Source organism: Labeo rohita, chromosome 14 (genome assembly GCF_022985175.1).
Source record: "Labeo rohita strain BAU-BD-2019 chromosome 14, IGBB_LRoh.1.0, whole genome shotgun sequence".
Taxonomy (NCBI): domain Eukaryota; kingdom Metazoa; phylum Chordata; class Actinopteri; order Cypriniformes; family Cyprinidae; genus Labeo; species Labeo rohita.
In genome coordinates, this window is record NC_066882.1 from 23,709,062 (window position 1) to 23,733,849 (window position 24,788).

General features: G+C 35.9%; 1 protein-coding gene across 1 annotated transcript in view; it reads left to right on the top strand.

The window, feature by feature from the left end:
* Positions 1–24,788, top strand: part of pigg (phosphatidylinositol glycan anchor biosynthesis class G) — a 175,741-nt gene that overhangs the window by 45,222 nt on the left and 105,731 nt on the right. Inside the window, 3 exon segments of the mRNA XM_051128200.1 lie at positions 3,741–3,879; positions 9,203–9,415; positions 22,907–23,124. Coding sequence (XP_050984157.1) covers positions 3,741–3,879; positions 9,203–9,415; positions 22,907–23,124 — 570 coding nt within the window.

Consider the following 24,788-nt stretch of genomic DNA (forward strand, 5'->3'; position numbering starts at 1 on the left):
AAACATTTATTTATTAATTATATAATTAATTGAAAATTTTTAATATTGTATATTATATTATATTATATTATATTATATATTCAACTGAAGCAAGGAATTCATACAAGTTTAGAACAACACGAGGTTGAAGACAAAAATATGACAAAATATGAAATAATAAATTAAATAGTGCTTTTTATCATATTTATTTTCTATTATAATTATATTTGTAGAAGTACGATTTTAAGTATAGCCCAGGTAATATTTATTTTTTTATTATTGTTATTATGATTAGTTTTGTTGTGTCATATTCTAGTTTTTATAAAAAAATTTTTTTTTAGTGTTTTCATTATTTATATTTTCTACCTTAGATGCTTTAGTTATGTGGATAACTGTGGAGTTTATGGTCCTTATGGACTTCCATAGTTTTTTTTTTTTTTTCTGAAGTCAGTCCTTTATTATACTGAAGAAAGAAACTCATACAAGTTTAGAACAACATAAGGTTGAGTAAATGATGACAGAATTTTCATTTTTTGATTACACTGCTTCTTTAAAGTAAAATGAATTACACATGGAATGATTTAGCTTTTACTCGACAGTGATGTGTCGGGCGATCACAGCATATTAGGAATTTCCTAAGCTAATTTACGGTTTACTTTTTCCCGCCGCCGTGATTTAAATCACACCTGTCAGTGCGCGCTATTATTTCACCCCACCGCTGGCGGATATTAGGCCGCAAGTGAGGCAGCGTTTTCAAATGGCTTATTCACAGTGCTTGTCATTAGCGTGCATTAACTCGGGCGGGAGGGAAGGCTAGTCATTAGCATACGCTTAGTGGGTTCATGAATATTTGAACCGCTGCGAGCAGAAGACTCGTTGTTAGCGTAGCATCATTAGTGTAGTGTTAGCGGCAGCGAGAGTGTTTGGAACGACGGCCGGCCAGCTGTGAGCGCAGCGCTACGAAGCCCAAGAGTGTATGAAGGACGGCTGTTTTGTGTGTGTACGGCTTCAGAGTGCCACTGAGGGAATCAAGTGGCTCCGACGCACTGAGAGACTCTTTGATGTGAAACAGAGCTGATCGTCCCCGCGTCCCTGATGGCAGAGAGAGAGACGCGTCCCCGCCGCTTAGCGCTAAAACCTCAGTGATTTGCTCCAGTGGAGAGAAGAGCATTCCAGCGTCTCTCCCAAACGCTCACTTTCTCTTGTGCACGTACACAAACACACGATGCACAAATATACACAAACGTACAGCGGGATCTGAGAGAAACTGGCAAGGACATTAAGAAAATTCAATTTGCAGAATTTTCTGGAGAAATTTTTCTGGGGAATTCTCTGGATTTTCTGACAGTAACAAGAAATATTTTAATGTCATTGCATAAAGATTATTGATTTATTTAATTATTAATTGCCATTTTATTATGCATATTCTATGTTATATTGTATTTTTATTTAAAAAAAATGCACAAACAAAGAATGGGATTTGCGACAAACTGACAGGAAATTGAGAACATTTATTATGCAGAATTTTCTGCAGAAATCAATGCTTTTTTTAAACCATAAACAGTTTTTTTTTTCTAGGCATTGGTGACAATGTAAAGACATTTTTTAATGACATTGCAAAAAGTGTGTGCATTTTTTTATTTATTTAATTATTATTTGACATTTTTATAAAATATTATGTATATTGTATATTATATTGTAAATTTATTGAAAAATAATATACACAAACATAGAGTGGGATTTGTGACAAATTGACAAGAATATATATATAGAAATTAGAGAAAGAAATTAAAGAACTTAATTTAAATTTAATACATTTAATTTTAATTTATTCTGGAGAAATCCATGCTTTTTTTAGCCATTGTTGACTATAAATATTTTTTCTAGGCATTGTTGACAGTTATAAGAAATATTTTAATGACATTGCAAATAGTTTTTAAAAATGATTGATTAATTATTTTGTTATTACACTGTGTGCAGAATTATTAGGCATGTTGATATTCTGGTCATATTTTTTTTCCAAACACATTTTACCAATTCCAAACCACATCAGTCTTAGTAACTACTGTTAATTTTGTATTTAATCATTTATATGTGATGTATAGTTGTCCGTGAAGGCTGGAAGTGAAAAACTCCTTATATTCAGGTGTGCAGGATTATTAGGCATGTTTTCGTTTACAGCTAAAATGAGCCAAAAAAGATATTTAACCCAGACTGAAAAGTCCAAATTATTAAATGCCCATGAGAAGAATGCAATACTAATGCATTACAAGAATTTGCAAAGTTAAGGCTTGACCATTGGACAGAGAAATGCTTGTTGAGTCTGCATGGTCAGAAAAAACAGGTGGAGAAGAAAAGATGCATGTTAACTGCAAAAGAATTAGGAATTAAGGTGAAGAATTAGGTGTGACACCATCAGGAACCGTTTAGTCTCCAGCGCCACCATTTTCCAGAACTGCAACCTACCTGGAGTCTTCAGAAGTGCAATGTGTCAGGTTCTCAGAGACTTTGCTTGGTAAAAAATCCTAAAAAATGCCCCTGACTTAATAAGAATAACAAGCTGACGTCTTGTGAAATACATGAAGACAGTTTTTTTATATGCTTTAGAGACAGATAAGTTGAGAGTGACTCTTGAAGGACAAGCATCACATCCTCTTGTGCCTCTGATTCAAGAATTTATCTTCCAAAATCTGGCAGTAAGTTTTGGGAGTTCATGTTTAGTCTCTTATCCTGAAAAGTCTGACTTGCAGAGATGGACTAAAATGAACTCCCAAAACTTACTGCCAGATTTTAGAAGATAAATTCTTGAAGATTCTTAGAAGATAAATTCTTGACTTTTCAGTCTGGGTTAAATCTCTTTTTTGGCTCATTTTAGCTGTAAACGAAAACATGCCTAATAATTCTGCACACCTGAATATAAGGAGTTTTTCACTTCCAGCCTTCACGGACAATTATATATCACATATAAATGATTAAACACAAAATTAACAGTAGTTATTAAGACTGATGTGGTTTGGAATTGGTAAAATGTGTTTGGAAAAAAAATATGACCAGAATATCAACATGCCTAATAATTCTGCACACAGTGTAATTGACTTTTTTTGTATTATATTATAATTCACTGTAAAAATAATATATACTAACAAATAGTGGGATCTGCGACAAACTGACAAGAAATTAAGAAAATTTATTTTGCAGAATTTTTGCAGAAAGTGATGCTTTTTTATTTATTTTTTTTATTTTTTTTTACCATAAATAATGAAATCAGTGTTGTTGTTGTCTTTAACCAATGTTACATTTAAATAAATATGTTTAAATATTAATACATAATTTTAAAGGGGTCATCGGATGCCCATTTTCCACAAGTTGATATGATTCGTTAGAGTCTATAACATACTTTGGTTAAAATTCCTCAATGGTCATGTAAAACAACACCCTTTTTACTTTGTCGAAAACAGCTCTGTTCACAGCGACACGTTTTGGTGCATGTCTCTTTAAATGCTAATGAGCTCTGCTAACCCCGCCCCTCTCTTCCGTGGGGTGACGAGCCATTCTCGCATTTAGCCGTGGAACTTGCTAACTAGCACGTTATTAGGATTATGCATTAGAATTTGAATTTTTAATGCTATTAGAATTTTGCATCCGATGACCCCTTTAAATAATTTCAGATAATACTAAAATAAATATTAACCATTTATAATAATAAAATATAAATATAATAATTATTTCTTTTTTTTTTTTTGTTAATATGTTTGTTTCAGGAATCCGAAGGGACGTTGCCTAATTTACTGGTTCTGTGTGGAGATCACGGCATGTCTGAAACCGGCAGTCACGGCGGATCGTCGGAACCGGAAATCAACACTCCGCTTGTGCTCATCAGCCCTGCCTTCAGGAGGAAAGGTGAGTAGCACTGACAGGTGAATATTTCAGGCTGTTAGTGGGTGTTCTCTGAAGAATGCTCTGTATTGAAAGATTTGACTATTGGATTGGCAAAAAAAATGTTATCTGTGTTTTGAAGGAAAGGTTACTTACATTAAGTTCCTCCTCCGAGCGTAAAGGTTATGCGACTCTTTGAAGTTCAAGAAAAACATTTTGGATGATCTTCTATTGATTTTTTCCAAAGTTTCTCTGTTTGAAACTGAAGTTATTTTAAGCCTGGGTTGTATATTTGTCTTGCTTCTTTAATAAAGCGTATTGGCCAGACTTAGTGCAATCCATACACAATATTCCTCCCACAATGGATGAGCCATATCCAATAATTGCCGTATGACACACATCCCAGCTAAACAAGGACTCTAAGTCTCCTGCAAAGAAGCTTTGCGCACAATAAACATTTTTGTAAATCAGTCCCTAGAGAGTTGCTGTGACTGAGGTGATGATTTTTCATCTTTATCTTGCTGTAAATCAGACTGACAAATAACAACCAGCATATTCACACATGCGTTTAAGAAAATTAATGTCTTTGTAAAAGACGAGGGCTGAATGCATGAGTTAATGATGTTATTTATCCTTTTGCTGCAAAAGCTCAAGAAACGGGAAGCTGCAGTAGTGCTTCTGTACACAAAACTGACTCTCACAGAATCAAAGGTCTGTTTCAGCAACTCTGTAGCGATGCGTGTAAGCGCACAACACAGAACAATGCTTAAATCAAAAACAGTTGCATTTTTCAGATCAGCGTTAATGACTGCAAGATATTCTTAGAATGTGCAAAGCTGTGTGCTTCTGTTCATCTGTTTGGGAGTTATTTCAACCATTCTTGCATTTTAAATTATTTGCGAGAGCACAAAATATGTGTAAAAGTTTAGACATTTTTTGCATAATCAAGAGTGTATCCCCAAAGTACTGATGAAGGGCAATTATTTCACAAAAAAGAGCCCGATGTGCTTCACACCTTTTTTTGCTTGCACATTTGCAATTATTTGCATTCTTTTATTGCATTTTTATTTTTCCCCAATTTTAGTCAAGGTTTCTTGTATTAGAAACAGACAAAATTTAGAGCATTTCCACCCTCCCTGGTCCTAGTAAATTAGTAATTTAATGCTGGTTGGCATTAATTTAATAAAACTTACAGTACGCTTTGTTTTTTGCTGGTTTAGAATGTTGAATTTTCAATCCAGTCAATTCATGTCTGATAAAATCAAGTACATTTTATTTTTTGTAAAATTTTACTTTACTTCAAAGTATGTCATCACTTTAATCATGTTTAGTAATATTTAATAATGTTTATAAGTGAGATTTTATGGGTATGATTTTTTTTTTTTTTACCTAGGCTGCATTTATTTGATCAAAAATATATAAAATAGTAATAATGTAAAATATTCTTACAATTTAAAATAACTGTTTCTATTTTTTCTATTTTTAATTTTTATTTATTTATTTTTTTTTATGTTTGTTTGTTTTTTTGTGAAAAAAATATTATTGCATTTTTTCAGGATTCTTTGATGAACAGAAAGAACAAAAGAACAGCATTTATTTAAAATTGAAATAATTTGTATCATTATAAATGTCTTTAACATAACTTTTGATCAATTTAATGCATCTTGCTGAATAATTAGTATCAAAAAGATCATACTGATATCGTAGCCTTTTTTCTAGGCATTGTTGAAAGTGTCAAGAAGGATTTTAATGAAAATTGATTTATTAATTATTTAATTAATTGACATTTTTAACTGTATTATTTATATTGTATAATACATTTTAATTTTATTTTAAAAAATGTATAGTATTTAAATATGAATTAATCCTTAATGTTTATTAGATTATTACATGTCTAAAATGATCATAGTCTAAACAAGAAGAACTTTTATATTTAAATGCCTTTTAAAATGTAATTTATTCTTGTGAATGCAAAGCTGAATTTTCAGTGGTCACGTGATCCTTCAGAAATCATTTTAATATGCTAATAATAATAATAATAATAATAATAGTAATATATATATATATATATATATATATTATATATTATATATTATATATTATATATTATATATATATATATATACTAATACTAATATATATATATATTAGTATTAGTATTAGAATTATTTTTTTTTTTTTTTTTTTTTTTGGTAAAAAAAAAATATTATTGAAATATTTTCAGGATTCTTTGGTGAACAAAAAGTACAAAAGAACATGATTTATTTGAAATCTTTTGTATCATTATAAATGCATTTTATAACTTTTGATCAGTTTAATGCATGTTCCTGAATTAGTATCATTTTCTTAAAAAAATCTTACTGACGCCAAACTTTCTACTGTAAGGCTTTCTATATGTGCTCTTTCTTACATATCCTACCTAGACTCATGTTTTAAATCACAAATGTCTGTGACTGTCTGATTGCATTAGAGGAATTCTGCAGTGAGTTGGTGGATAATTTTACGGCCCGAGGGTTTTAAATTACCCACTGATTCATCTCTGTCTAATAATATAAAGCATTAATTCATTTTTTCCCCACTGTTTTATAATGGATTAATTTGCATTGAGTCCAGTGTGTAATTGATTGTGACACACACTCACACACAGAGCTGGCGCAGCGGTTGTCGCGCTGATCGTGTGACGCAGTACATGTGGCGAGCACATGATGCGCTCATAACCACGTGTGGATAAACACACACACGCACACGGTATACTCGCGCCCCTGAGTGTGAAAATCTGCGAGAGATGCTCATTATCCACTTCCACCCATCCCTATATACTCTCTCTCTTTTTCTCTCCTAAATGAAAGTGTGGAGTGGTGAAGCATCTGTCTACACCAGACTGTCAGGGTGAATGTGATAATTGTTTCTTTTCCTGCCTGATCTATTTTTGTGATCTCTTACTCATTTATACGCACGCATGCACACACACACGCATTCACACCAGCTTTCTCGTGCAGCACGCTGTTTTTATTTAAAGATGAGCTCATATTCTCACCCGCTGCATGCGCCGCTTTCACGCTGATCTCATCGTCCATCATACCGCTGTAGCCACAGGTAAAACCAGTGCCATCCGGAGAGATATGGCAGACTTGTTAATAAGGAGCTAAATTTTTGTTTTTTACTTTTTTTTTGCGTATGCATAAACGCGACCTGAACTGACTTCCTTCGTATCTTCATATATTACATCAGAGTTTTGCATTTCAAAGTGAGCCTTTGTAACAATTCAGACCAGTCACTCAATTCACTCAGATTTAACAACTGATTTACTGATTCTTTTAAAGGATATGTGTTTATTTTTGTGCACAGCCGTTCAGCTAAATTATAGATGTATTTTTGAGTTGGCGCTACAGATTCATTAGTAGCACAGCGTAGGAAGCACTGACTTAATCAAACGCTGATGTCTGTCTTGTTGATGTGAGGAATATATTATAGATTTAGCGTGTATAAATCATTTTTATGATCATCAGCTTCCTGCTAGAGATGAAGTAATCTGCATTCATGAATTAATATGTAAATATGTCTTTATTCTGGGTGTTAGTTTGCAGAACAGTGCTAGAGCAAAAGTAGCAGAAAGTTTAGATGGATGGATAGATTTATAAATGGAAGGATAGATGGATGTTTATGTGGATGGATGATAGATAGGTGGATGAATGGATGTACAGATGGATTAATGGATAAATGTATAAATGGATGGATAGATGGAAGATAGATGGATGGACAGATGGATGAATGGATGATAGATGTATAAATAGATTGATGCATAGATGGATGAATCGATAGATAGGTGGATGATGTATATATGGATGGATAGATGTACATGGATAAATGAATGAATATAAATAAATTGATGGATGAATGGATTGGATTGATGTATACATTGATCGATAAATGGATGGATGGACAGATGGATGAGTGGATGGATAGATGTATAGATGGATGGGTGTATAAATTGATGAATAACGGATGGATGGATGGATGAACAAATGACAGAACAGATGGATGTTTAAATAGATAGATGATAGATGTACAGACGGATGGATGTACAGATAGATGGATGGATGTATAGATAGATGAATGGATAGATGTGTAAATGGTTGGATGGATGGATAATTGGATTGATGAATAGATAGATGAAGAAAGATAGATGTTTAAATGCATGGATGATTGATGGATAGATAGATGAATGAAAGATGGGTGGACAGATAAATGAGTGGATGGATAGATATATGGAGAAATGGATATATGGATAAATGGTTGGATGTATAAATGGATGGATGAATATATAAATTGATGAATGGATATATGGAAGGATATATGGATTTATGAATGAATGTATGGATGGATGGATAGATGTATAAATGGATGCATAGATATATAGATGGATGGATGGATGGATGTACAGATCGATGTATGGATAGATGGATGATTGGTTGATAGATGGATAGATGCATAAATGGATGGATAGATAAATGGATGGATGGATGGATGGATGGATAGATAAATAGACCGATATATAGGTGGAAGGATGAATGGATGTACAGATGGATGTTCAGATGGATGGATGGATAGATAGATGTATAAAGAGATGGATGATTGATGGACAGATGAATGAGTGGATGGATAGATGTTTGGAGAAATAGACATGGATGTGTGTATAAATGGTTTGGATGGATAAATGGATGGATGATAGATGGGTGGATGAATGGATGGATGATGGATGGATGAATATATAAATTGATGATGGATGGATAATAGATGATTAAATGGATGGATGATAGGTAGACAGATGGATGAATGGATGTACTGATGGATGGATAGATGGATGATGTATAAATGTGTGGATGAATGGATACACAGATGGATGATACATGTACATGTATAAAAAGATAGGATGGTTAGATATAAATTGATGAACGAATGGATGGGGGTATAAATGGTTGGATGGATAGATGTCTAAATGGATGGATGGTTGTATAAATGGATTTATGGATATAAAAATGGATGGATGGTTGCATGGATGGATGGATTATAGACGGATGTTTTATTGGACGATAAATAGAATTAAAGATGGATGGATGAATGGATTTAAAAAAGATGGTTGGATATATAAATGGATGGATGACAGATGTATGGATGGATGGATGGATGGATGGATAGACATATAAAGATTGATAGATAGATAGATTATTCGTATTTTGCTATTTGACTTTCTTGTAAAACTTCAAAAATTGCATCTCATGAACAGTAATGTGCTCAAAGTCTTAAAACCATTGAGTGGTTAATGACAAATATCTTGCCATTGCAGCGGGATTTGAGGAGCCGGCCGTCCTGGAGCAGGTAGATTTGACCCCCACCCTTGCCCTGGGTCTGGGGTTACCCATCTCCAAGAACAGTGTGGGCAATTTGATTCCAGCAGTGTTTGAGGAGTTATCGCTCAGAGAACAGCTACGCATCCTCCAGATCAACGGACACCAGCTCAGCCGCCTCCTACAGGACAGCAGTCCTGTCTTCCACAAGGGTGAGTTCACATGTGTAGAACAACGCCAATGCATGAAACAGCATCCCCACATAACCATGATCGGTCCACAAACCATGTGATGCATTTTTCAAACACAAACAGCAATTTGATAGGTGCCCAGGTGTCGAACAAGTAATTGGGCACTTTATATGTTGGTACAATGGTCTCCGTGGTTACTTATTAGCCAGAAAAAGCTACAAAGTGGATCAAACTTTTGTAACATCTGTCCAAAGTCGGAAGGTCCCAAGACACATTTGAGATTGATAGCAGTATAGCCACATCTGGTGTGAGATGTATACAAGGTCTGCCAACTGAAAATGCATCTGGTTGTTCAGACAGATATGTAAACTTTGCTCTTTCCAGATGGAGCGTTGTCAGCAGCAGTGGAAGTTTGGGAGCCTCACAATCCACATGTTAATTAGTAATGATTGATGAGACTCACGGATGTACCTTAAGCCCCTAACTGCCATGCAAAGAGAGCATACAACAGAAAAATTTGCTGACTGGCACTAGTGTGATGAAAATTGCATTATATTTGCATATAGCACAGGATTTGTGGATTTCCATTGTGTGGAGGCCAAGTGTAAATGGAGTGTGGGGCCAATCAGATAGCGGTCTGATCAATCAAGATGTGTGAAGTGTTAAAAAAGGCCCAAGAGATTTCCCACTTCATTATTCTATAGTTTGTGTTTGAACTGAAGCATTTAGGTATTGTCTCAAAAAGATGGAAAGATATATTCCAAAAAGATATTCAGTCAGGACCACTCTATTTGATTAAGATTATTGTAGAGGTCCTGAACATTATTTTGGAGGCAGGCTTTGCTCTGAAGGATTCAGATTCTGAGCTGTCCACAAGCAAACCTCACTGAGATTTGAAAGCCCCGAAGCCTAATGCAATTACCTGATTTTTTTTTATTATGTGCAACAGATATAAAATTCATGCAGAAGTGATACAGGTCTGTAAATGAGACTGGACATAATTAAGCAAAGATTAGCTGATAATTTCTGTAGACAAGGCGCTAAGTGATCGTGTGCCTATATAGATGGATGGATGGATGGATATATGGATGCATGTGTAAATGGATGGATGCATATATAAAATAGATGGATGCATGCATAAATGGATAAATGGGTGGATGCATGTATAAATGGATGGATGGCTATATAAATTGATGGATGGATTAATGCATGATTAAGATGGATGGATGGATGGATGCATGTATAAAATGGGTGGATGTATAAATAAATGGATGGATAGATGCATGTATAAATGTATGGAATGGATGCATGTATAAATAGATGGATGTATGGATGCATGTTTAAAATAGTTGGATAAATGTTAAATGTTAAATGAATGGATTGATGTATTAATGGATGAATGTATAAATGAATGGATAGGTGGATGGAAGGATGCATGTATAAATGAATGGATGATGGATGTATAGAATGGATAGATGGATGATGGAGGCATGGATGGATGTAAAAAATGGATGGATAGACGTGTAACTGAATGGATGCATGTATAAATGGATGGGTGGATGGATGCATGTATGAATGAATGGATGGAAGGATGCATGTATAAAATAGATGAATGGAAGGATGGATGCATGTAAACAAATAGATGGATGTATAAATGGATGGACTGGATGCATGTATAAGATGGATGGATGATGGATAGATGGATGGATGGATGATGGATAGATGGATGGATGGATGTATAGATGGATGGATTGATGGATGCATGTATAAATGGATGGATGGAAGGATGCATGTATAAAATGGATGGATAGATGGATGATAGAAGCATGTAAACAAATGGATGGGTGTATAAATGGATGGACTGATGGATGCATGTATAAGATGGATGGATGTATAAATAAATAGATGGATGGATGGATGGAAGGATGAGTGTATAAAATAGATAGTTGGATGATGGAAGGATGTGTGTATGAATGGATGGATAGATGGATGGATGCATGTATAAAATGGATGGATGGATAAATGGATGGATGCATGTAAACAAATGGATGGATGTATGAATGGATACATGTATAAAATGGATGGATGTGTAAATGGATGGATGGATGCTTGTATAAAATGGATAGATGGATGATGGAGGCATAGATGGATGGATGTGTGGATGCATGTATAAAATGGATGGATGGATGCATGTATAATATGGATGGATGGATGCGTACATATAAAATTGATGGATGGATGTATAAATGAATGGACTGATAAATACATGTATAAAATTGATGAATAAGTGGATGAATAGAAACACTCAAATATTGTCTCAAAAAACAAATTAATTTCAAATTAATTAAATTCCAATTTAAATAACTAATTGCATAACATTTTATTTCAGGTAGCTCCTGAAGTAGTTTCCTAACTCATTACTGCTTTAACTAGTTTTTAAGTTTAATGAAAATTAAAACTGAAATAAAAAATAAATTAACTAGTGAAATATACATACACAAAAAAGAACTACATTGAAATTAAAAAAAAAATAAATAAATAAAAGTGACAAAAGTGACAATATTACTAAAACTTAATTTTCAATTAATAACTGAAAAAATAAAAAATAAAATAAAAACTAATTTAAAATATTATTGAATAGTACTAATATAACATAGTACGGGTCTCACAAGTACTCCCACTACAGCTGGCTACTATCTAGGGCTAAAAAGGCAACAGTCTTCAGTCTTGTATTCTGTATGCTTTAGCTTTCAATCCAGTTCAGTTTTGTTTTCCTGTTTGGTTGCTTGAGTATCAAGCTCATGAAATGCTGTCAGTAGCCCGACATAAGAGCACGAGTTTGAGTACACGGGCATGACTGGGCATTTAGAGCACTTTAAATCCATAGAAATAGAGAATTCATACCCTTTAGCCCAAGCCTGGGTCTCTGTGTGTTTGTGTCTTCTGCTGTCTCTTTAGCGGTTTGGTTGCATTTTATCTCAGCGGGATTTCTGGCCTCCCACGAACATCCATCTCTGGCTCATTCACTTCTCACATCTTACAGTATTGAGGATTTTGCTGGGTTATGAGGTGTGAGCGTGTTTATACAGGGTTAGAGTGTTTGATGGTGATGTCTGCTGACATTTTCACAGACTTGTGTTGCTGTTTCTGGAAGTGTGTGTCTCGTGGAGCCAGACATTTTGACTGTTGCTGTAAATCTGATTCACAGCTTATTTTGGCCATGAACTGTTCACTTAGGCAGGAAGAGATTGTTTGACTGACACGTAAAGCAACCAGAAAAGTTCTTCTTGTTTTTATTTGCATGAATCTAAATTTGTTGTTTGCACAATAATAGATTGGCATTCAAATTAGCGCACAGCAAAGTCAATCCACGAGCGGTTGCACAGATGCTGATGCATCCCACCGGATGAGGATCCGCTTTTATGGGGGGAAGAAAATGCTAAGCCGGCAGAGCGTATTTTCTTCACAGCTGGCCCATGCTGTTTGAATGAGAACATGTGACGTGATTAAAATGTGATTTGCCTGTATGTAAACGCTGTTTTTATATATGTGCTGAAGGTGGCGATCTACTTTTCAAATGCCTTTTTATTAATGCATGTTTATTTAACCTTTTACTTTAAATCTTTTTCTTTTATACTAATAATGTTTATTGGTAACACTGTTGAATAGAACTCTATTTTTAATGCATGTGTCAGTTATTGTTAAATAAAATTTTAATGAAATTATTATCAGTTATCTATCTATCATTTGTCTGTCTGTCTGTCAGTCTGTCTAACTGTCTGTCTGTCTATCTGTCTGTCTGTCTGTCTGTCTATCTATCTATCTATCTATCTATCTATCTATCTATCTATCCTTATATCTCTCTGTCTGTCTGTCTAACCGTCAGTCTGTCTATCTGTCTTTCTGTCTGTCTGTCTAGGTGTCTGTCTGTCTATTCCTTTGTCTGTCTGTCTGTCCATCTGTCTGTCAGTCAGTCTGTCTGTCTGTCTGTCTGTCTGTCTGTCTGTCTGTCCATCTGTCAGTCTGTCTATGTGTGTGTATCTGTCTGTCTGCCTGTCTGTCAGTCTATCCGTCTGTCTGTCCATCTGTCTGTCCATCTGTCTGTCTGCCTGTCCATCTGTCAGTCTGTCTATGTGTATCTGTCAGTCAGTCAGTCTGTCTGTCTGTCTGTCTGTCTGTCCATCTGTCAGTCTGTCTATGTGTGTGTATCTATCTATCTATCTATCTATCTATCTATCTATCTATCTATCTATCTATCTATCTATACTTATATCTCTTTGTCTGTCTGTCTAACCATCAGTCTGTCTATGTGTCTGTCTGTCTGTCTAGGTGTCTGTCTGTCTAGGTGTCTGTCTGTCTGTCTGTCCATCTGTCTGTCAGTCTGTCTGTCTGTCTGTCTGTCTACGTGTGTGTCTGTCCATCTGTCAGTCTGTCTATGTGTGTGTGTGTGTCTGTCTCTCTGTCTGTCTGCCTGTCTATCCGTCTGTCTATCCGTCTGTCTGTCCATCTGTCTGTCCATCTGTCTGTCTGCCTGTCCATCTGTCAGTCTGTCTATGTGTATCTGTCTGTCAGTCAGTCAGTCAGTCTGTCTGTCTGTCCATCTGTCAGTCTGTCTATGTGTGTGTATCTATCTATGTGTGTGTATCTATCTATCTATCTGTCTGTCTGTCTGTCTGTCTGTCTGCCTGTCTGCCAGTCTGTCTAACCACCTATCTATCTATCTATCTATCTATCTATCTATCTATGTATGTCCAACGTCCGTTCGTCCGTCCATCTCACTGTCTTCCCGTCTGTCCGTCTGTCTCACTATCTACTCATCTGTCCATCGATGTTTCCGATGTCTGCCCGTCCATCTCGCTGTCTGCCCAAATGTCCATTGATGTCTCTGACTGTCCGTCCGTCCATCTCACTGTCCGCCCATCTGTCCATCAATGTCTCTAACTTATAGTTCTGACTATTTTTCTTTTCTATCTATCTATATATCTATCTATCTATGTCTGTCTGTCTGTCTGTGTTTATAAAAAATTCCCATAGTTTTTGTTCCTCCTGAAATTCCTTACATTCTGATGTAAACCTGTGCACTCTAATGGCTGGAAACTGCGTAAAGCCGGCCAGTCATATCAATGCTTACGATTTCCACCAACTCGTGACATTTTTTGTTTACAATATGCATTAGATATTGAATTTCTCTTCTTTCACCTGAGTTCAAGTGAAGGTTCGAGAGGCGTGTGGAGGTTAAGATCTGATTGATGAGGATGACATACCGCCACAGCCCACTTTCGTCCTTCCATTTTCTGAAGGAAATTCAAAAATATGAGATTGTTAGAGGTCAGTTCTTCAGTCTCTGTGTGAGGCAGATATTACCTCACTTCACCCGAGTCTGTCTTGCTCTCTTTAGGATGTAGAAACTTCTCCATCATGCTTTTGCAGCCTAATGAAGCACTTAATTAAATTGTAGATGAATTATTGTGATTAAGGGGAGAATCATTCATCAGAGTTTTTCTAAGCACATTGACCTGAAAGCGAGACGTCGGAGGTTTTCTCCAGATAACACTTTTCCCACGGTAACACGCTGAGAGCTGAAGCTTATGACGGCACACCATTAAAATGCAACATGCGGCAGAAACCTGAGTCACACTAGAGATCTTGACCTGCTTTTCCCTGTGTGTGTATGAAGCAGAGGCAGTGCTCTAAATCTCCATACTAGCATACATTTGTTTTTAAATCTTGAAAAATAAAATAGTTAGGTTAGTATTTTAAACCCATTGCTTTTATAACTATTTTCTATGTAACTATACTGCACATTTTGGTAAATCCAGGATGTCATCTGTGTTTTATTCACTATGTACACATACATGCTGTATGTATGCCATTTCAAAACACCCAGAGGTGTCTCCCTTGGTGCTATTTTCAGCACTTTCACCCAGAATGCATTCTGAACTTCATTATTAAGCATAGCCAGAGCGTGCGCACAAACACACACACACACACACACACACACACACACACTCAGATCTTTATTAATATAGCTGAGCAAATAAAAGCCCAGATCCACTTAAACCAGAGAGGATCTTCACAGACCATCATCAACACAAATGAGTGATAATTCCACCATCAAATTCGTTCAAAGGTTTATTGAAAGGCATTTTAATGGAAGGTGACGGAGCCATCCTGAAGGGGATCTCAGAGAGGCTGATGTGTGAGGAGACATCCGTCATCATGACAGGATCATCCAGAATCCTGCACTGACCAGATGCAGATACACTGTTCTGCCGTACACACACACACACACGCATACACATATGCACACACACAGGTCCTGCTGTGTGCTGTGGTTTGTTTGAAGAGCTCTACTGATCTCCCGTCTGTTGTGTGTGTGTGTGTGTGTGCGTGTGTGTCAGCACTAGTCCGATCTGTTCCTGATACACACACAAAACTGAGGCTCAAATGTTTGTGTCTGAGACATAGAGTTGCAACATTAGAATGATCTATCTGTCTGTCCATCCATCCTGTCTGTGTCTATATATCTATGTGTCTATCTATCTGTCTGTCCATCCATCCTGTCTGTCTATATATCTGTCTGTCTGTATTTCTGTCTACCTTTCCATCTGTCTGTCGTTCTATTGATCCATTGATCGTTCTTTTATATGTCGTTCTGTCTATCATTGTCATTCTATCAATCTGTTGTCCTGTCTATCGTTCAATCATTTTGTCTATCATAGTGTCATTTTGTCTGTTGTCCTATCTATCCTTCTATCGTTCTGTCTGTCATACTGTCACTCTGTCTATCAGTCTGTCCTGTCTATTGTTCTATCATTTTGTCTATCGTTCTGTTGTTTTGTCTGTCATACTGTCATTCTCTCAATTTGTCTGCCCTTCTTTGTTTGGTTCTGTCAATTCATCTGTCATTATATCTGTCCTTCTGTCTTTCGTTCTGTTATGTCTGTCATTCTGTCATTCTGTCTGTTGTTCTGTCTATCTGTCTGTTATCATTCTTTCTGTCATTCTATCTATCTGTCATTGTCTATCGTTCTGTCTGTTGTTCTACTATTCTATTGTATTCTGTGTTCTGTCTGTCAGACAGTCTGTTTTTCTGTCTATCTGTCCGTATAACCATTTATCTGTCATTCTGTCTGTTGTTCCATCCGTCTATTGCTCTGTTGTTCTGTCTGTCAGTTTGTCTACTGTTCTGTCATTCTGTCTATGGTTTTGTCTGTCCATCTTTCATTGTCTGTCATTCTGTCTTTCATTTTCTTGTTATGTCTGTCAGTCTGTGATTCTTTCTGTTCTATCTTTCTGTTCAGTTATCGCTCTTTCTGTCATTCTATCTATCCATCATTCTGTCTATCGTTCTCTCTATTGTTCTGCAATTCTTTCTCGTTCTGTGTTCTGTCTGTCATTCTGTCATGTCTATATCATTCTGTCTGTAGTTCTGTTTTTCTGTCTGTGGTTCTATCATATAGATATTGTCAGACAGATCTGTCTGACTGTCCATCCGTCCGTCTCACTGTCTGCCCATCATCCATCGATGTCTCTGACTTCTTCTGATTTATGGACCTATGTCCAACGTCCGTCCGTCCATCTCACTGTCTTCCCGTCTGTCCATTTGTCTCAATATCTGCTCATCTGTCCATCGACTTTTCTGATGTCTGTCCCTCCGTCTCACTGTCTGCCCAAATGTCCATCGATGTCTCTGACTTATAGTTCTAACTATTTTTCTGATTTATGTACCTATGTCCAACGTCCGTCCGTCCGTTCATCTCACTGTCTTACTGCCTGTCCGTCTGTCTCACTATCTGCTTATCTGTCCATCGATGTTTCGGATGTCTGTCCATCCATCTCACTGTCTGTCCAAATGTCTGTTGATGTCTCTGACTGTCCGTTTCACTGTCCGCCCATCTGTCCATCAGTGTCTCTAACTTATAGTTCTGACTGTTTTTCTTATTTTTCTATCTATCTATCTATCTATCTATCTATCTATCTATCTATCTATATATCTATCTATCTATCTACAGTATCTCACAAAAGTGAGTACACCCCTCACATTTCAGCAACATTTTTAGTATATTTTTTTTAAGGAACAATACTATAGAAATGAAACTTGGATTTATTTTAGAGTAGTCAATGTGCAGCTTGTATAGCAGTGTATATTTACCGTACCCTGAAAATAACTCAACATACAGCCATTATTGTCAAAATAGCAGCAATAACAAAAGTGAGTATACCCTAAATGATAACAGCACTATGTCATTTAACCATGCAAAGCCACCTGTCCTATTCATCATGTTCATGTTTTTGTGTGCTTGACAGGACCATACAAAGTTGTGTATCTTGTATTAGAGCAGTTAAAATTTGGTGCTTTGAGTACAGTTCTCTCATACTGACCACTGGATGTTCAACAAGGCACCTCATGGCAAAGAACTCTCTGAAGATTTGAGAATTAGAATTGTTGCTCTCCACAAAGGTGACCTAGGCTATAAGAGGTTCAGTAACAACCTGAAACTGAGTTTTTCCAAGACGGGTTCCATTCGGAATAGGCCTCGCAAAGGTCGTTCTGTGTGTCAGGTGCAGGACCTGGCTTCAAAAAACAGATGCATGAGTGCTGCCAGCATTGCTTTAGAGATTGCTGAAGTAGAAGGTCCGCTTGTCAGTGCTTAGACCATACGCTGCACACTGCAACAAGTCTGTTTGCATTGGCGTCATCCGAGAAGGAAGCCTCTTCTGAAGCTGGCTTACAAGAAAGCCCGCAAACAGTTTGCTGAAGACAACCTGTCCAAGAGCATGAATTACTGGAACCATGTCCTATGGTCTGATGAGACTAAGATAAACTTGTTGGCTCATATGGTGTCCAGCATGTGTGATGATGCCCTGGTGAGGAGTACCAAGAAAATTGTGTCTCTCCTACAGTCAAGCATGGTGGTGGTAGCATCATGGTCTGGGGGCTGCATGAGGGCTGCTGGTACTGGGGATCTGCTCTTAAATGCAGAGCTCAAATTCCGAGTATGGGTCACCATACTTGGCCACACGTCACATCCTTTCCTTTCCTTTTCCCTTTCTGTCTGTCAGCTTCTCTCTCCCTACTTGTTCCTTGTTTTCTTTTTTTTACTTCCAGCCGTAAATATTCATGAATAATCCCCATTATTCCAAGAGCAGGAGAGGCTCATCCCAGCGGATGCTCCATTTGGCTTTTCTCTAACTCTCCTCCTCTGTGATCAATGCTGTGAATTAAACTTTCATTATTAAGCTGACGCCGCTGTGTCTAAGAGAGGACGGACCATTTTCTGAGAATCATCCTCACAGGCCAAGGTTTCTCATTTCCGTAACACTATTATGTATCTCGCAGCTCTAATATGCATGACTTTCAGCTGATACTGTGGAAATAACGCTATGTTTCACTGTCATAACACTGCGTAACAGCTGACATGGATTCATGAGCTAATTCAGCATAATCATATAATTGATTAATCACAGCCTTGCTTATTTGTGTTATGACAATAGATAAACGTTCCAGCAAAGTGAATTCATTCACAAGAGAATAGATTCATGGGAAAACGCCTCTAATGTTCTGTTTTACCCACTAACGCTTCGTAATTGTCCCATTCATCACTTTTTCTCTGGGTTAACGTGATCTCCGTCAGCATATCACGTTTCGGTTTATCACCTTCCTGTCTTTAGGGTTCATGCACACTCACCAAAAAAGGCTACATAGACGCTTGGGAAAAACAGAAGACAAAAACAAAGATTCACAGATTTCTCATGGCCTGGAGGAATGTGTGGCTTTACATACTATCTGTCCTAAGTAGCATGCATGATTAGAATTCAGATTTGGAATGCACTGATCATGCATATTACTTATATAGTATATATCCATATCGTATATGTATGCCAAAGGTGCTTATAGTTATCTGGGTGATTTTTTTTTTTTTTTTTTTTTTTTTTTTTGAATGCCGTAAATATTATGAACAACCCCAGTTGCCATGGCATTTTCAATTTTTATTGAATTTTAAGGTAATTAATTTAGCATCCATTAGTTATTTAGCATCCATTAGTCCCTTAATTTAATTTGGATAGTAATTTAAAGTAATTCATTTTGTGCGTCCAAACAGTCCAAACAAAAAAGAGGCTTATTGTATAAAGATCAATTTTAAGTGCATGTTTTTAGTATGTTATGCAAGTATGCAAATTGCAGTGCAGTCTGTATGCATTCATGGATATGTTTGTGTGTTTTGCCATTAGCATATGAAGGTAGTTTGGTTATAGTATTTAAAGGAGAAGTCCACTTTCAGAACAACAATTCACAAATAATTTACTCACCCCCTTGTCATTCAAGATGTTCATGTCTTTCAGTTGTGAAGAAATTGTTTTTTGAGCAAAGCATTTCAGGATTTTTCTCGTGATGGGAATCATTTTACTGACTCTGACCTTTGAGTCTCGTTCAGCAAAATGAACGAATCTTTTTTTCGAGTCATTTCATTCATTTTAGCAAAATATAATTAAAATGTTGCGTGTTACTTCCCTAACACATCTACTGCTTATACAAACATTGATTACACTACAAACAAGACAAAACAATAATGCCATAAGAAACAGAAAAGATTAATTCATTGTTTACCTGGGTCTTTAGTCTATGATTAGCTCACCTCACTTTTTATCTGACAAGTTTTCGGGTTTGAGTCGTTCGTTCATCACGTGACAGCCCCATAAGATGAACAAATGACTCGAAAAACCCGAAGACTCAAAACAGGTGAACTAATTCCAGTACAGAACCTAATAGGATGTTGCGCATGCGCAACTGAACAAATCACTCCCCCAAACGACTCGTTCGTCCCGAGTCGCATTAAAGATTCGTTCAAAATGAAAGAATCGTTCAAGAACGACCCATTACTAATTCGTAGCATCGTGGACGCGCATCCCAGAGCCTGTGCTACACAAGCTTTTGTGCTTAAAATGTATACAAATTTTTATTTTTCGAGCCCTTTGAAGCTGCATATAAACTGCATTTTGGAAGTAAGAAATTCAGGGCACCAATGAAGTCCATTATATGGAGAAAAATCCTGAAATGCTTTCCTCAAAAACCATAATTTCTTTACGACTGAAGACAGAAAGACATGAACATCTTGGATTACAAGGGGGTGAGTACATTATTTGTAAATTGTTGTTCTGGAAGTGGAGTTCTCCTTTAAGGCCATTCATTTTTTGCATGCAACTTGTTGCATAAAGATGCAATTTTAGGTTCATGCTTTTAGTGTGTTTTACATATAAAAATGCAGCCTGTATGTGTTCATATGTGTGTGTTTTTGCATGGTTTGGAGAGTGTGTGCTTGCATATGTTAAGCCAGAGATGCACATTAAGTATGCAAACAATGACTCAATGCCAGCATGTCATCTGTTTTATACTTAACATGTGTTCTGTAACAAACAAGAAGGCGATAGTTTCCTTTAAATCTGTGTGTCATTGTTATTCCAGTAGCTGATTTTAACATGTCGATACTTTAACATTAACTAACTCGCTCAACAAACTGTCAGTGGTTGAGCTGCAAGACTGTAGAAGCCGGCCTAATGCATTTTAAATTGCGCTCAGACACATTTCAGAAAGCCGTTTTTGTCATACGCTTGGGTCAAGTGTGTTTCCCGTTGTGTGCGTGTCATTCTACACAGCGTCAGCTCTGTGGAGAATCAGAGCTCAGAGATGGGGAGAGAGGTACAGAGCGAGACGGAGGTGTCCTGTAGTGAAGCGCCTGGGCGGTATGAGGCAGACGTGCCTGTTAGCTCACTCTGAGATCCCGCTGTGAAGGCCCTTAGTGTCTGTCTGCTTTAAAACAGAGCCAGCAGACACCTGATTCTTATGCAACAGCTTCCTCGTGGCGTCTTCATAACACTGTGGCTCTGTTTCAAAACCTAGTGAGCATTGTATGTGAAGGCTGTTATGAAAGATAAATATGGTATCTAAAACGCATTGTTATGGCCAGCATCACATTTATACTTTGATGAGGCAATCCCGCAATGTATTGCAACAAGGTCAGAAAAAAAATGACATGTCTAAAAGGTCTTTTTCCTCTCTGAATTGACTGATGACAGGCTTTCTAAATGGATAAACAACTGAATACAACAGATGAACATTTTCATTAGAGGTTTTAGATTTTAGTTTATTTGTATTTCATTTTATTCGTTGTTTTATTTTCTTTTAAAATGGTATTTTTTTTCTCACTGATTTTGATGCTTACAAGCTTGCTAAATAACATTTAAAACAATAGATAAAAATAGATAAACTGTAATCATAAGGATTTTTATTAGAGGTTTTTAGATTTTTTTTTAATCATTCATTTTATTTATTTTGTGTTATTAATTGTTTTAATTTAACTTAAAATGGTCTTTTTTCTTACTGATTTTGCTGCTTACAGGTTTGCTAAATAATAGCTAAAACAATAGCTTACAGTAGATAAACTGATTGTAATTGTAAGGATTTTTATTAGAGGTTTTTAGAATTTATTTTAATGTTTTATTGTCTTTGTATTTATTTTAATGTTTGATTTAATTTAATTTTAAATGCCTTTTTTTTGTTTGTTTATTTGTTTATTTGTTTATTTTGTGGGTTTAGAATTTGTTTTTATTTTATTTTATTATTTTATTGTATTTTATTTTGTTACTAATTGTTTTCATTTAATTTAAAATGGTCTTTTTTCTCACTGATTTTACTGATTGCAGCTTGCCAAAGATAGATAACGATAGATAAACCAATTTAATTGTAAGGATTTTTATTAGTTAAGGAGTTGTATTGGTTTTTATTTATTTGTTTTATATTGTATTTGTAATTATTTTAATTTAATTGTGTAATTTAATTCAATAAGTTTTTTTTTTAAATGGTTATTTTTTTTCTCACTGATTCTTTATTTTATTTATTTTATTTGCATTTATTTCATTGTGTGATTTGATTTAATTTATTTAATTTAAAAATGGTCTGTTTTATTTGTATTTATTATTTGTTACTAATTGTTTTCATTTAATTTAAAATTATTTAATTTTCTCACTGATTTTACTGATTGCAGAATTGCTAAACAATAGATAATAGATAAACTGGTTGAATGTGTAAGGGTTTTTATTTATTTATTTATTTATTTTGTAAGTATTTTATGATATAAGTTGAGTATTTTAATTTTAAAATGGCTATTTTCTTACAGATTTTGCTTCTTACAGGCTTGCTAAATAATATTTAAAAAAAACAATAGCTAACAGTAGATAAATTAATCGTAATTGTAAAGATTTTTATTATTAGTTTTTTAATTTATTTGTTTATAAATGAATTTTATATTTCTTTGTTTTATTTGTATTTAATTGTTTTATGTATTTTTATTTAATTTTAAGTTTAAGTTTAAGTTTTTTCCCCAACAATAAAGAAAACAACAGATAACAATTGATAGTCTGATTGCGTTCTGGTTTCATCTCATGTCTCATGGTTATTATTCATGTCTGTTAATTTTTTCCTGTACTTCCCCTCTTCTCTCTCTGTCACAGAGGACGGTTACGAGCAGTTTCGCGTGGCGGAGAAGTCTCACGGAAGCTGGATGAAGCTCTATGTGGATGGAAACACGTCAGAGGTTCTGAGTAACATGGGCAAGAAGGTTCTCAAGCAGTATCTAGAGGCCCTGAAGGCCATGAGTTCAGCTCTGAGCAAACAGCTGGGCAAATACGACATGTACTCCATGATCATGGGCATGATCTTCATACTGCAGGTGAGATCCGTCTAATCCTGAAGATGCCACATTTCATTTCACGTGAATGAAAACCAAGCTGTATTTGCGTCACTCACTGTCTGGTTTAGTTTATTAAGTATGCCATCTACTCAAACTAAACTTTATTCAAGGTTCGGGCTGTAAAGGTCAGTCTGATTCATTCTTAAAATATTTCACATTTTTAATAAGCAGGTTTTGCTATTCTATCTATATTCAGACAGGTTTTGGCAGATCTGCGTCAGATTCAAACACGTGCTTCTCCGCGTCTATCACTTTCAGTCATAGCAAAAGCTAAAGCATTTAACACTCATTTCCTGGTGCAAAATGAATTTGAAAGGTGTATGTTATGTGTCACTAAATTACCTGTGAAAGCAGTTTTAACTAGTGATATTAAGGAAATTAATTATTTAACAAGTTAAATCTCTGGCATAATATACTGGCAGCCATTTCAAGAGACAATGCATAGTCTGTTTTTTCCAGTATTTATATATTTGATAGGATGATAATTATTTTGCCCAGCCTTACTTGTTTGAACCAGAATATACAGACGATGAACTGAGAGAGACTGACACAGAAGAGAGGAAATTGTTGAATAAAGTCGTTGCACACAAAAGTATCTTGTAGCTTCATAACATTAAGGTTAAACCACTGATGTCACATGGACTATTTTGATGATGTCCTTGTGGGCCTTGAATGTGTCAGTTGCTTTGCTGTCTGTGCAGGGTCAGAAAGCGCTCTGATTTCATCAAAAATATCTTAATTTGTGTTCTGAAGATGAACGAAGGTTTTACGGGCAGTGTTGCCGAGTCTGCGGTTTTCCCGCGGAACTGGGCTTTTTTTTTACACTCTTGCCGCAGGTAGTTTTTGATGTCCACGGGTTGAAGCGACCCTAATAACGTCATATTTTGCCCCTGAAATGTGAGTTTACCAGGGGATCCCCGTCAAAAACTGTATATTTTATTCCCCGGAACGTGATTTTTAACGAGGGACCCCCCTTTGAAACACGATTGGGCTATTTCTGGGCTATTTTTGAGTAGCAATTGGGTGGGTTTTGGTGTGAAAACCTGGCAACCTTGCTTATGGATTAATGACAGAATTTTCAGTTTTGGGTGACCTATCCCTTTAAATGTAAGTAATACAGTGTAAACTGATTTGAGTACATAATGTACTATATAATGCATTCATTATTTCATTCATTTGAAATCCTGCACTTTTTGTTATGTTTTTGAAAGCCTCTTCTGCTCACCAAGGCTGCATTTATTTAATCAAAAATACAGTAAAACAGTAATATTGTAAAATGTTATTATCAAAGCATTCATACAAAATGCTTAAAGGGGTCATCGGATGCTAAGTTCACTTTTACATGTTGTTTGAACATTAATGTGTGTTGGCAGTGTATGCACAAATCTACCCTATAATGATAAAAATCCATGCAGTGGTTTTTAATTAATCTGTAAAAATAATATCCCCTTTTTCAAATCGAGCCATTCTCAGATGCCTGTCGTTGTGGCGTAACACCGTCAGAGGCCGCTCCCACCATAGTTCATTGACATGAGCGTTTTACCTCAGATCAGCTGTAACAGTCCACCCTCTTTGTTTCAATACCAGAGCAGGGATGTAAGTTAGACAAGAATATCTCCGATTGAGCGATTGAGGTGTTGTGT